This window comes from Dermacentor albipictus, chromosome 6 (assembly GCF_038994185.2).
Source record: "Dermacentor albipictus isolate Rhodes 1998 colony chromosome 6, USDA_Dalb.pri_finalv2, whole genome shotgun sequence".
NCBI lineage: Eukaryota > Metazoa > Arthropoda > Arachnida > Ixodida > Ixodidae > Dermacentor > Dermacentor albipictus.
In genome coordinates this window covers 121358470-121373459 of record NC_091826.1, presented here as the reverse complement: position 1 = coordinate 121373459, position 14990 = coordinate 121358470, and the positions used below count along the sequence as shown (strand labels likewise).

Sequence of the window (14990 nt, the reverse complement as noted above, 5' to 3'; positions counted from 1 at the left end):
ATATTCTGCTAAAACTAGAGAGACATGCACTCATTTCGGTGCCTATTGTGAACACATGCTCAAGTTATGGTACCGATCACACAGACTCTATGAATGCCCCTCATATTGCACAGCCACAGAAAGAAATTGTTACAACCACAACAAATTAGCACATGCTTTGCGTTCATGCGGAGCCTCCAATTACCATCAACAACTGCAGGTTTGTGTCATTTGCACCATCGACCTAGTGATGTCCCTTTCTCAAGAAAGCAACCACAGTTGCCAGTTGCAACATGTGTATGGCTTGAGGACGAACCGTCAGAAAATGTTTAGCTTGATTCTATTTTTTTTTTATTGGATAGCTGTTGACCTAGTAACCATGCTAGGGGGCCTAATTGCTCGAGAATGCCACAAATAATTTATTAAAGCGCCCCCACCAGGTCTGGCCATTTCGAGCTGACTAGCGCAGAGCATACATTGCGCGATAACTGTTCATGTCTGCAAAGTATTACACCGCTACATGTCGCGGAAAGATATGAAATTTCAAACCGAACGGCGTTTTTCCTTCTCCTTGCAGCCGCCGCGCTCAAAGCCAGAGGATGACGTACTCATGTGCCTGCGCCTACGTACTATTGTCCGCAGTGTGACGTCGCTCGTGGCGACACCTGACTTCGAGAATTATTCAAGACAACATCCGTTATCTGTGCAATCTGTTGCTTGAATTAACGAATTGAAGTTGAGAGAAATAATAAAACACACAAACAGAACGTCTGCATGTTTTGTTTTACTTTGCACTGAACCAAGAGAGATGTACTTCCGCTTTGTCTACTTGTTCACACGGTCGTGCGGTCACGTGCGCAGGTACCAAAACTATGCCATTTTCAACCATTCTCCGGCGCGTGACTGCGCTCTGTGATCCGTTTGTTCTGCCTCAGTATTTGTGTAGCACTGAATTATACCGCTAGTCACATTTTCTTGTGAACTAGCACGAACGAGACAACAGCTCATGGGCAGTGGCGTCAGCAGAAATGCGTAGCGACGAAAAAAAAAAATGAAGGCAGAGCCTGTGACGTATGCGTCATGCAATCCTCGAGGTCCAGTATGGGAGAACGGAGGGAAGGAATTTCGCTTGCGTAGGCTTGACGGGGCGAGAGGAGAGAGCGTCTTGCTTGGCAGTGGAGCCTGCCTACTGGAATCATGGGTTCGCAGCACTGAAATATTTATATCTTGGCTATTAATGAGCTGATTTGAGAAAAATTTTTGCAGCAGAATGCTCCCTAGAAGGCACGTAACAACTTCCAGCTTATGACCAAAATTTGCTATGAGGCCTGGTGAGGGGAGGTTTAAATTAGCCTTCGGTGTAACCAGTTCAAAATGCGCACCAAGTACAGCGCAGCTTCGGACGTGAAATTGGAGACAATTCACATCACTGAAATTGGACGCATCCGGCTCGTGGTCCCAGATCCAGCTTAGTACACACATGCACACACACACACACTACTATGACTGTGCCGTTGAAAGTCGAGTCATTCCGTGCTCAGCGTGACAAGAGAGATGAAAAAATTTGCCCGAGTTTCCAAGAAAAATGCACAATTGGATTGGGTCGATTTGGCAGCTTCCAGCAACATGGCCATTGTATGGCCTTGAACCACCGCACTGGGCTGACAGAATCACTCTTGAGTTGCTTGTGATACCACGTGTGAATCCCCACATCGGCTTTTGGTGCCGTGAATGGCTTCGGTTTTCGGGTTTGTAGCCACGCTGCACTTGGCACGCATATTGAAATGCTCGCATTGAAAAGTAATGTAATAACCGCATTTACTCGAATCTAGGCCGGCCCCAATTCTAAGCCGACCCCCGAATGTCTGGGGCCAGAAAAAATAGAAAAACTGACTTTAAATGTAAGCCAAACAAAAAAAAGTGAGGACAGCGTTCACTAAATGAAAACTATTTATTTAATACGAACATGCCAAGCTCACTCTACGTCCTCATCGCTGCCAGCCTCGTTACGCTTGTCGATGAGCGCAAGCTCCCGCCTGTGCGCCCATGCATGCGCAGACAGTATGGCACGGCTCGTACGCGTTGAAACGTGGCGCAATTTCGGTGAACAGATCCTCTGTTATCGCGCACTTATTTTCCTTATTGCTATCATATCCTCATTGCGGCACACACAAAAGGCATCTCCGGTTGCCCTCTCCAACGACGGATGTTTTTTTCATCGAGGCTGAAATCCCACTCGGCTTGAACGTTTGACAATGCCTCTGCGCCTAGCACAACTTTTCGTTTGTGGCATCGCCTATTTGGTGCTATTACGATAATGCCACTCTGCATGCCGATACTTAAGTACTATACCAATATGACACAGGTCAAAATAGCGATGTTGCTCGTGTACTTCCGTTGGCTACCGGCACGGCTATTAGCGGCTCCGATACTGGATTTTCTAGATGGTGCGAGCTATGCACCGTATTTATCATTTGCAATTACGAACTGGCGCATTTTTTAAAATCTTCGAATCTAAGCCAACCCTAGAATTCGGTATATGATTATTTGAAAAATTTATTGGCCTAGATCCGAATAAATATGGTAATTATTTGTGGCGCTCTAGAGAAATTGAGGCTTCATACCTAATTATGAAGTTGAGCACTACGTATCTTGCGTGGGTGCCGCCATTTTTGTTTACAAAAACAGTGATCATGTGCACTGAAAACATGTCATGGCCGCCATCTTGTTTGTTGATCGCGCGTTTGAAGCAGCATGCATGTTGCTACCGACATAAGACGACTGTTTTTGCATACCTACTAGGCGTGATCATAGTTCGTTGTTCGAAATGCGCATTCAGTTTCCGTTCCCGGCGGCTGATGACTCGGCACGGCCTAGTCCAATCATATGAGGCGAAACTGAACACAAACTGAACACGCATTTTGAACAACGATCGCCGATCACGGCAGTGTATTGTGTGCCTTGGTGAGAAAGATGCATCAAAAACAAAGAAATCCACTTCCCACCAACATGGAATTGCTCATGGCGCTTCAGATGGCAGTCGCAGCATGGAGTGCCACACATTGGGCCGTGATTGAGCGATCGCTCAAGAATGCGCATTCCTTGCTTTAAAAACACTGGTTTTGGTGCCACCTGACAGGCATCGCGTGCAGATTTGGCGCTGCACGTAGATTTGCAAGAAGGGGCTATAGTCTCGATCGACTGGCTTCAGGTACACGAGATATGATCACTTCAGCGCTCGGCACCGGACGCGTCGGTGCCTACGGGCGACAGCGTGCGCTGGAGAAATGCTGCTGCATGCGTGGATCGCTGCTGCTCTATGTCTGGTGCCGAGTTACGCAAAATCTCGCAAGAGTGATCGTGTCTCCGAAAGCAATTGACCGAGAATATTGCTCCACAACAGTGCTGCCACTGCTGATCGACGCATGTGGAGTGCTTTGTCCTATCGGCAATGCAGTTAGCAGAATTTTTACAGTAATCTTTTGTTTTGCGATGCGTTACCTATCCGTGCTGTCTCTTTTCACAACAATAAAATTCCCGTAAAAGCAAATTTTTTTGCTTTTCCTGCCGATTTCGTTATTGCAAGGTTCAACTGTAGCACTCCTGTAATTGGCATTAGCACACATTAGGGGTGTGTGGATATATGAACACTACAGAATGCATAGAGTACCCTCCCGACTTAATATATAAAATATTTTTATAATAATCTGCATTCATACGGAGGGTATTGACTGATTAATTAATTCACGGGGTTTAGTGCCCTAAAGGGGGATGAGGCACATTGTAGTGGATGGCTAGAGATAAACTTTGAACCGCCTAAGGTTCTTTCATGTGCACGTCTATCTTAAGTACATGAATGTTTTTGCCCTTTGTCCTTACTGAAATACAGCTGCCACAGATGGGATTCAAGCCCACGACCTCGAAGTTCATCAGCAGAAATATAGAGCCAGCCAGCAAAGCTATAGAATCATTGCATGATATGTGAAAACCATTAAACAAATTTCTGAAAACTATTCCGAACTGCTACCACTACTATTACCTTTGCGCTTGCGGTAGCATCTCGTTACATGGAAATCACTTAAATGGAATTTGCGCTTGCGGCAATTCAGCAAATTGCAGCTAATGCCCCAAGCGTCTCAAAGTGGTGGCTGGCACGAGGGAAAATCATAAGTGTGTTTTATTCCACCTTTTTAGGCACGCGTCTATGGCCTAATGGTTAGAGCATTGGGCTGCTGTGCTGGAGGGATCGGGTTCAAGACCAACCATCGGACATTTTTATTTACCGATGCTCTTCGCTCTAGGGCACATGTCAAGGCCATCCTCAAGGTCACATTAACGGCCAGAAACAACATACAAACCACAAAGTGTGAACAGGGAAAAAAAAGAGAAGACTACCGCTTAAAAAGAACTACGCATGGCTGACCTGTTCTTTGCCATCGGTAAATTGACAGTATTCATGAAGCAAGTAGATCGAACGAAACCGTTGTTGACTCACTGGACGGCTGGCGTTGGCCTGGCCGTCTTCTCTCGCATGGTGCCAGCTGCCGGTGGTTCTGGCTGGCCGTACTTCAACCGCCGCTCCCGGGCTCTGTCCCTGTATGCCTGCAGAAACATGGCAGTGAACATGACTGCATTTTCAGCAGTGTTTTGCAATTTACTGCAAATAGTAATCAGCACTAAAGACGACAGGCCAGGAGCACAGTCTCACAGAGAACAGTCCTAATCATAATTCTTGTCGGTCAGCGCTTGTCCAGTGCAGTTCTAAGCTTATTGTCTGTCAGCTTGCCATTGCTTTAGCCAATAAGTGCTGGCGAGTCACCTGCTGCGGATTTACCCCCATGCATTGAGAACAACTTTCTTTTTTCATTATAATCTGGAATATTTCACCTACTTCCTAGCAACATGTCATAATTGTGATAGCTGTATCAGTAAGTAACAATGAGGTACTGTTATTTCTTTCAGCTTAGCTCCTACTTTTCTCTGGAGCAGAAAAAAGCATTAAAACTGACGGTGTGTCAATCTAATGAGTCATTGACCAATACATCTGATTGGACCAGGATCGCCTAAACCAGAAGTCTGAAATATTGGATTTCCCAGAAAATAAGTTTGCTTATCCACACGTGGCCAATAAAGCTTGTCAAAGCACTGCTGCCTGCACATACACTTGCCTGTGCCCTGGTAAGCATGCATTTTGATCGTTGTCATGCTGTTGCCACAGATGGATGAAAGTGTGGTCAATATGTACACTGAATCTGCATGGTCAACCTTGCTCTGATAACCGAATGATTACGGGCTTATTTGCAACCGTCACTGCTCAGCGCTTCCCTCACTTAATCGCAGTACCAGTAAGTGTCAAACGTTGACGGTGCAGTTAGCGCCACTTAAAGCTGTTTGACAGATTCTGAGCAGCGAACAGCCAACAAATAGCCAAGCACTTCATTCAGATACCTCGTATAAAGAATGCTAAAGATGATTTCAACACCATATTTTGTTCAGAAAATATTAATGTCCATTTTCTACATTGCGAGTTTTACGCTCACTGCACCTCCCAGCAATGACTCCTTCAGTGTAATTGAAAATCAATCTCAAAGGCCATGCTTTTTTGAGCACTGCATAAGGTGCTGGACAAACATCGTGTCCATTGTATTTTGAACACCCATTTAAACGGCAACGTGAAACAGTGAGACGCAAGGACATGCAGCAGACCTACCTGACCCTCGGCACCACCTGAGCCTTTCGACAACCGCAGAGTTTCCAAGTTTTGCTGCAACAATAAAAGCAAAACGTAAGCTACATCAAATGAGGGCGCACAATCAAAGAGTCATTATGTGTCATCATCATCATTTATTAACCCTTAAGGACCCTCAACAGAGCATTATATAAGAGGGGGGGGGGGGGGGGGAACAGTATTGAAATAACATATAATGGAGCAAATGCTATTAAACAATGCACCAACTACGTTACAAGTACAGAGCGCACACAAAAAAAAGTATACCTCATCCCAGGTGTCCCACCTCATCATAGGCCTGTTGTAGGATCGTGCCGAGTATGAGCTACAACGAGAGCACGGACGGCAAATTCATCGCACGTTGCAGCTTATGCTAAGTGCGATACTATGTGCACCATACTATGTGCACTACAGGACAGCGGCCTTTCTCAGCAATCTCCAATTACTGTCCTCTTGCACCAGCTGACACTGTGTTGCACCTGCAAGTTTCCCAATTTTGTCATCCCACGTAATTTTCTGCCGTCCTGGCCTTTCCTAGGCACTCATTCTATAACTCTACACAATATGTGGCCTGCCCAGCTCCACTCGTTCCACTTCGTGTCAACTAGATTATTGGCTACCACTCTTTGCTCTTTAATCTCCACTGCTGTCTTCCTGTCTCTTAATGTTGCACATAGCATCTTTCGTTCTATTGCTCGCTGCACGGGTGTCAAATTCTTACCAAGCTTCTTTGCTAACCTACAAGTTTCAGCCTCCCAAGTTAATACTGGTGGACGTGCTGATTTTTAGTGCAAGACAATCAAATAACATGTTCAAGACCACATGCTACATGTGCACTTTGCATCATCACAATGATATGCAATGCACACCAGCCGGTGTGAATGGGCGAAAGAAAATGTCTTCGTGGCATTCATACATAGTCTGTGTCTGCCATCTGTTGTGTCTACTTTCATTTGTTCTTTGTGCTTTCGCTATAAATAAAGTATGCATTCTGAAACAACACACGAAACTAGCTTGTTTGTCTTTGCTAAAGAGCTGACTGACGTACTGGCAAAGTAGGGTGGCACTGTTGTAACTAAAAAAAAAAGTATCTTATGTGCCAAAACTATGACACAGTGGGCGACTACGCATTCATGTTGTCCACTTGGGGCTCCTTGACGTGCATCTAAATCTCGGTGCAAGAGCCTCCATCGAAGTGCAGCTGGTGCGGAGGAGGTCGAACCCCTTGACCTCAGCAGCGCGACGCTGCAGCCACCAAGTTACCGCGACGGGTTCACCCCTCTCTCACCTTGTGGAGTCCCGAGAGCTGGACGTGCTTTGAGAGGACTTCACGAGAGGGGAACTGGCGCTTGCAGAGCAGGCAGGCCAGTTTGGTCCAGTCCAGCAGGTGGCTCTCGTCATTCCCTTCCGCCTCGGAATCGGAGTCCGAGCCGCCCCCGTACTCTGGCACCAGCGTCTCGCGTGCACTGGTCACACCGACTGTAGCACAGGACAAAAGTTGCAACATCAATGCTTGCATTGCTTCAAATGTTGGAAGCGCCAAAAATAAGAAAAAGAATTAAACAAAAAATGAAAGGCTGCAAGGCAGATGATAAGCAGCAAGCTGTCTTCAAACCCTCGCTGGTTTTGGTGCGACAGTTAGGGGCGTGCAAATACTCAAATATCACCAAATAGAATATTCTATGTTCGAATCATTCAATTTGTGAACTGAATATCTGCTAACAGATATTTCTAATATACTGTATATGCGGTGAGTCATTGGGAGTGGTTGGTACCACAACGCATGCAGCCTTTTCACGGCTCTCGATCTCGGTTGGTACAATGCTTGTTAGTCGGCAGGACCGATTGAAAAGATAACGAGATGCAGAAAGAGGGAACGGTGACACGAGCAGTGCGAATTTCGAAAGGGGAAAGCCTTTGCGAAGATTGGGCCAATTAGCCAACGGAAGGCATGCAGACTGTACCATATAGGCGTGTTCTGTGTTCGCACACATATTCACGCAGCTCAGTTTTCTGTCCACACGTCAGTTTAAAGCGGTCCTAACACAGTCATCCAACAGTCCTCGGTTCACATTTGTAACTGAGTGTGGAGGGCCCCAATATGGCCATTCACACAAAAGAATTAAGGTCTCCGTGCACATTTTAGCCTGAAATTTCGATTTGAAATCGCTACCTTTCAGATCCTCCTACCGATACCAACCGCCATGTTGGCAAAGCTAGGTGACATCAACAACTGAGGGGCCACCTCTGTGTCGTCTGCTATGAAACAGTCTGAGACCACATCGGATGTCTTTCTACATGTGCTCTAGCAGCCAACGACGTAGCCAACGGCGTCTCTGTGCCTGCAATTCCTTCACTTGTGCTACAAAAGCAGTAGCAAACCGCAGAGATGTGCCGAGATGCACATGCAAAAACAAAACAACCCATGGCAGCCATGACGTATTTCCAGCTCCTACAATCACTTCCGGTGTTTGCAGTACACACAAGCGTGGCCTTCGAGAACGGCTTCTGTTGTCCGAGGGAGCCGTTTTCTGCGGTGCCCATTCATTTCCTCACCACTCAGTGTCGCCAGACTGCTTTACAGTTAAATTGCGACATAAGACATTCAATACAAATTTTTTTACTGCACCAAATGCACTACAATTTTGCGAGCTTACTGTGGGATGCGTACGTTTTAACATGCAGTGCATAATTTAAACTAAAAAAGTGGTGACTATGTTTTCGTATGAGCAGACAACCTTCCTGCTCAGCAGCCATTTTGTTTAGATAACAAAGCAGCCGGCAGCTTTTTCTAATTCGGCGCTGTCTTTGCAAAGCTGTATTCCAAGATGACTTCGTTAGAATAGATTGTGTATAAATCCATGTGCTAGCAACGAAGCTGTCTAGGCAACGGTAACAGCTCTCGAAGCAATTGCTACCAACTCCCCTAAACCAGTACCCTTCCTAGACCTCAAAGGTTATGCTTTTGCTGGCTTCGTGCACCGGTAGCGAATTGGGAGCCGGAAACATCTCCTAGACGCCATGTTTTAAAAACCACCCACTAGAATGAGACTCAAGATGGCTGCTGTCTACTTTGCCATCTAAAGCAAGTATTAACACAGCCAGGGAGTCTGAACTCACCGGCGGCCAGGGGGCTCTCGGGCACGCTGGGCTGCAGCAGACTTCCGCCAAAGGCTAGCCGGTCCACCGTGGTGGTCTGGTGCTTCTCGAGGATGGCAAAGCCCGCGTCGGCTGCCGCCGACTGCCGCTCGTCGGCCAAGCTCTGGGCGGAGGCCACCAGGCCCTGCTTGGCGTTCTCCTTCTTTTGGTTGAGCGTCTTGGCCCAACGCTCCATGTCCTGCAATACGGAGAGGACAGCGATACACACACATGCACAGTTACAGAGTGAACAATGAACAACTTAACGAAAGTTTGCGCGAAGGATAGTTAGTTCTTTAACGTAGAAAAATTTCAATGGGTAGAGCTATGGCTGTTTGCACTGAGCGTTCAGATCCCCCCAATGGAAACTTAACTTTGAAGACAATGTCTGCATTGGCAACTTACTGCTGCTTTTCCGTATCCAGTATGCTGTTTCTCACATCTGTTTCAAGCCTCTGTTGTGGGCCAGTTCAAGAGATAGCACAGTCTAAAGTCAAGTGCCTCTGGGTTTGTAATGATGATGATCATGACGATAACTGATGAAAAAGTTGGAAGGCAATTCAACCTTTAGTTAACATCAATACAATGTCGCTCTAGCGCAGCTCTCACAATTAATTGTACGGTTCATACTAACCATTCTCACACTCAGCTCACCTAAGAAGACTGTCTTTCATCGACTTCCACTAGACCTTTAATCGCCTTCCTATGTTTTCAATTGAAGAGGCCGCAATCGAGGCAAAACGAGAACCTACCTACCTAAGCCAGTAAGTCTGGTAAGAGGCAAAGAATGCTTCGCTTTGAAAGTTATTTTACACGTCAAGGTAGTGGCAACCAAGCCATGCCAATGTCTTTGGCATTTCCAGAGGTTTGCACGTGTCGCTGGAGAGGCAGGAGAAATGGCTGGTGGGGGAATGGGCAACCATCGTTGTTCAAGCAGAATATTCGTGGACCTCGCAGAGGACGGCATGTTGTGGTCAACAGAGTACAATAAAGAGCTGTATGACATTGACAATAATGGACAATTCATTCTGCAAAAGTAAATGCTGCAGGTTTCATCCTTACTGAAAATAGGGGGTTCATGGCAAATGATAACTGTTACTGACCAAGCTTTGCAGCAGCAACATACACTAGAATTCACATGATATAACCACCAACATGATTATCAATAACCAGTATGTCACTCATTAATTTTTTTGATTAGGGTGTAGTTTAGGGGATTTGTTGTAATTACAGGATTGAAGTCGGGCAGTACTGAAAGCATACCATTTTACTAGAAACTCTCTTTCGATGCAGTGTATACACAGCAGGCAGCGCTGCTTAAAAGGCTCATACTTTTATCTCGCAAACTATTATGCAACTATTATGTGAAAGGTGCCATAGATTAAACAAATTTACCACCAAATGAGCGGGGTGACCCATTTCTGCGACCAGTGGCCACAGCGCATTGCTTGCATCGCTACCAGAGCATAGTAAATGTCGCACACTATTGAAGTGCACAGGTGCATAAACAATGCAAAATTTCACGTAAACGTACCTCCACATTATAACTTTATTACATAAAAAGTTAAGCTTTAGAAAGTGTTGTAGACAAAACACTGCACTGCGAAAAAGTGCGTAGTGAGACTTGTACAGTCAACAACCGGTTTTTCGGACCCTCTAGGGAACATAAAAACGTCCGAAAATTCAGGCAGTCCGAAAAAATGAATGCATGCAAAAAACGCACTTCTTTTTTCTCAAATCTAGAGGTAAAGGGCGAAGTACCAGGTTTCCGAAACCCTGCCAAAGCATCAGTGAAGTGGCTACGAAAAAAACGCATTCAAAAACTCTGTATGCAGCCGACTGCCGGTTTATTATGTACGTGTGCATCGTCGGGCAGCCGGTTTTATTGCTGCAGTGGCTTGAAGAACTTGTTGATTGTTGTTTGGATGGTGTTCCGGTTGCATGCGATCATATTCACCTCGATCTGAGCAAGGGTCATGTCAGCACTGTACACCGATGAAAGAGTCAACAGTGCTCGCGTCAACTCAGCGCTTGTAGGCGGCGCAGGCATTGGCTCCTCATTTTCAACATCGGAGTCTTCTGAATCCTCCACAACCTGACTCCTTGCTCCATGCCGAACTCCTTGCTCACGTCAGCGTGTGATGGGCTGCTCACGACTTGCTTAATAATGGCGGCTTTCTTCTCCATCGTTAACCGACGGTACTGCTTTCCGTGCTTCAATGCCACCGGCGAGGACGACGAAGACGGAGTGGGGGCCATCGAAGGCAAGTGAAATCCTCAAACTGCGAACAGTGGAATTCGCAGACGAGTGTCGAAGCACCTAGGCCTAGCGTCGCAGAGCGCACGACACAACAGCACAACCACACACCACGCTAGCCAAAACGTGGCTTACGCAAACAAACGAAATGGCGCCGCTCCGGAAACTCCGCCGGAGGTGGAAGCGGAAGTGCGGCAATGAACAGAGCCAGCATGGCCAGACCAAATCGGTGTGTGACGGCTAGATTTGGCTAGTTGTGGTTCAAAGCAGTGATATGCTTCGGCTGCAAGTCGATTTCCTGCGCAAGAGCGCTGCAAGAAGAGCCAAAGGACCTTCCGTCGCGTCAAAAAGCCCGGAAAATTGGATGGCGGGGGGTTCGAGCGTCCGAAACTTCAGATGTCCTTATACATTGATTCCATGGGGCTCGTGGCGGTGCCACAAAGACATCCGAAATATCAGGCATGTCCAAAAATTTGGGCATGCGAAAATTCAGTCGTTGACTGTGTGCCCGCACTACAGTCGAAACCCGCAATAATGAAATCACCTGGTGCGGGAATTTCATTGCCACAAGAATGAGACACAAAAGACCGGGAAATGGCTTGCAAGAAGAAAATTTATTGCAAGAATTCAGTAAGCTTACTTCGCCAAGCCTTGCCTTGACAGCAACTTGACTGCAAGGAGTGGTCCATCGTCGTGTAGCCATGGTGCTCTCCGAAAAACGAACAAATTGTGTCGAAGGTGTCTCACACATCTCGTGGGTTTGTCTTCCCTTAATGTTTTGCTCCTTGGTGGTCCTCGGCATTGTCAGCTTCGCACACCTTACTTATGATGGCCTCGTTGGTCACCTCGTGCACCAAGATCTTTGACCAATGATGGCATCTGGAACTTCATTTTCCATGGCACAAAGTTTGTCTCATGCATTGGTCAGCGATGGTGGCACTGTAATCGACGACTGTGCCTTTGGGTAAATCTTCCTCCGGTGTTTTTCAACTGGCACATGGTGCCTGCTGAGTGGCAATGAAGTCAGCATGCATAAAACAATTTGCTATCACGGCAGGACACATTTTACTGAACCATTTCTTAGAGCACCGAGAATGGAGACCTTGTTTTTCATAATTGCAGACAGCAAGCTGCAAGCAATTCCAAATTCGTCGGCGATCCCTATCATATTCCTGCCCTTTTCAACCTAAGCAATAACTGCAGCCTTGTCTTGTAGCATCAAACGTTTCCTCTTTTTAGCTGGAGGCAGCATCTTGGCAAAGCAGACGGTCCCAGCTGAAGCAGCCTGGCACCAACTGCACACACCAGGCACACTGCACACACTATCGTGTGCACGGTACACAAAGCACCACTTAGGTCTTCACGTGCGGGTGTGGATTTGGCTAGTCAGTGATCATGCATCACCATGCCATGCAGGCGTTCCGCGTCACATTAATTCGCCCATGCCGTGATGGCACACAAGATATAAATGTACCTACTGCGAGGTCTCCTATGCTTTATTTTGACTTTATTCATTTCCTTTTAAATGAATATTAAATTTACGGTTAGAACACTGTGCAGTATTTACCCATTGCAAAGAACAAAGCACAATCATCATCACCATCATTGCTGTCACCTGTTGCCAGGTGCAAGTGCTCCAATGACATTTTCTTTTTTAATGGCGGCGGCTATGCAAGCACACTGCGACGGTAGTTTACACAATTTAAGGGCACAACCAATGCATTCGAGAAGGTTTTAGACACTGTTAGTGTTACGTGAGTAGATAATACTGAACATATACTCGTGTAGTCGCCACAGGTGTTTTTTTTCCCTCTAGATTTGGGGTGGAAATTGAGGGTGTGGCCATTACACGTAGAAAAACTCACAGCATTCATTTTTTTTACAAGTATTTTTGGTGATGCTTGCTTTTAATGAAGTACAGTAATCACTTGTACTGGCTCTTGCTATCCTTGGTTATTCCCATAGCACACCACCTGCTGTCTGCAATAAACGGTGAAGCTCCACAGACCAGCGACGGCAGCATCTTGGAGGCTATGCTTTTGCTACCTGGAGGCGCTTATAACTCGGGATTGCTGCCATGTTTTGCTACTGATTAAAAAATATATAATAGGTTTCGGAATTCTTACACCACACAATAGATAACACTGCCAATCTTCTCAAAAATCAATGGTGCAGCTTATATGTGGGCAATTTTTTAAATACATTTTTGTTAGGATCTTTTTTTACAAAGTTCTCGGTGCGGCTTTTACACGAGTGCGGCCATTACATGAGTATATACGGTATGTGGGCTGCCGTTGCAGAAAATTGTGTTAATGCGGGATGGATTGCTGTCCAAAAAAAAAGTTTCGTTGTCGTAAGTCATGAAATGCGTCGACTCCTATGGGCGTTTTCCGGGTATTTCGTTATTGCAGCTTTCGACTGTACTTGCGTAGCTTCCGTGGCATTGCGTGCTATTATGAAATGAAGCACAGTTTCAAGAAATGAGGACTCGAATTTTGCTACAAAATGCTTCGCTGTTCCAGTTATTAGTATGTTTCTATGCAGACAGAAAAACACAGCAGTGACGAATGTTAACTGAAACACCAATGCCTTCCATGGCATATTTGGAGTATATATTTCTCAAAACTCAAAACAGCACAAAACTCCACTCGCAAAAATATTTTTGAAAAATTATAAAGCAGTGACATGTGAAGACAACACTGCTTTGTCATTGTGAGCCAGAACGCTGAGATCCAGGTATCTTGGTCGAGACAACTACACAAGTAACTGCCACGAAGGATCATTCCACGCCAGCAGGGATAAATCCTGTTGGTGCCTACTTACCTTGGCAATTTTCTTGGCAATCTTGACCTTGTCCTCCTTGTCTTTGGCTTTGCCCTTGTTCTTGTCATTGCCATCGGCCGCTTCAGCCGCTGCCGCAGCCCCAGCTGCATTGGCAGCTGCAAACACATTAAAGAAATCTTTTCGGACACGGCACATAGACTAAATCGTGGGTTGATTGTGCGAGTGCATTTAGTACACTGCATAAAGAAACATGACCTTCCATTAATTTGACTCTGGTTAATTGGATTTTTCGGGTAATTCGATCCCGACCAAAGGCTTTGGCCTATGCCCCCACTTTTGTATGGGACTAAATGTTTGTTATTTTGATCCGAAAATTAGCCTTCTTCGGATAATTCAAACTGGGCTGGTTGTTCACGCAGGCACCCTATCCCATTGGTGACTGCAGTGGTGACGCTAATAGCAGCAGCATTCATATCGGTGGCAATTTGGTAGAGCGAATGCATTGAACACACATCGCTGCGCATCAAAAACTCCTATTTTCGGCCTGCCCCATTTTAAAGACAAAATAGCAGCTCACACTGAATTACAGTAAAACCTCGTTAAACCGCACCTGCTTAAACAGTAGTTTCATTTTAAAAGCAGTAAAGTCAAATCCCCCACTCAGCGACCACCGAACATAATGCATTTTGTATCCGCATAAACTGTACCAGCTTATTACGTACGTATCGGTTAACTCATAGTGCTTGCACGTTTGGTCGCACAATCACGACGATGCGTCATCCCCGTCGGGCGGCCCGGCGGAACAACAAGCCTCAAAGATCGGAACAACGGCCTCCTAACGCCCTGTGCGTTTGCGCGTGATGCCACATCAACATCAACATCATTTCGGGATTCTGGCGCCGTGCCAGAGAGCGTTATGGCGTTGTGCAATCAAGGACTCGAAGCTCGGATAAAAAAGACGCCGAGTGCTCAGCATAGAAGAAAAATTAGACATCGTTCGTGCTATCGAACGTGACACGAAGAAGTTGGCGCTGGCATGCGACAGGGATCTGCTGTTGACTACGGTGTGTTGCATTTGGAATGCGAAGAAGTTGCTCGGCAGCG

At 46.1% G+C, this 14990-nt stretch overlaps 1 protein-coding gene across 4 annotated transcripts in view; it reads right to left on the bottom strand.

Annotated features, from left to right (window-relative positions):
• The window catches only part of LOC135913795 (RNA-binding protein 5), a 67515-nt gene that overhangs the window by 5042 nt on the left and 47483 nt on the right, over window positions 1–14990 (bottom strand). For all 4 annotated transcript variants that reach the window (XM_065446486.1, XM_065446483.1, XM_065446485.1 and 1 more), the window contains 5 exons: window positions 13926–14041; window positions 8828–9044; window positions 6996–7186; window positions 5690–5743; window positions 4475–4581 (listed from right to left, as the gene is read on the bottom strand). In XM_065446486.1, the coding sequence (XP_065302558.1) occupies window positions 4475–4581; window positions 5690–5743; window positions 6996–7186; window positions 8828–9044; window positions 13926–14041 (685 nt within the window). The remainder of the gene's footprint in view (window positions 1–4474; window positions 4582–5689; window positions 5744–6995; window positions 7187–8827; window positions 9045–13925; window positions 14042–14990) is intronic.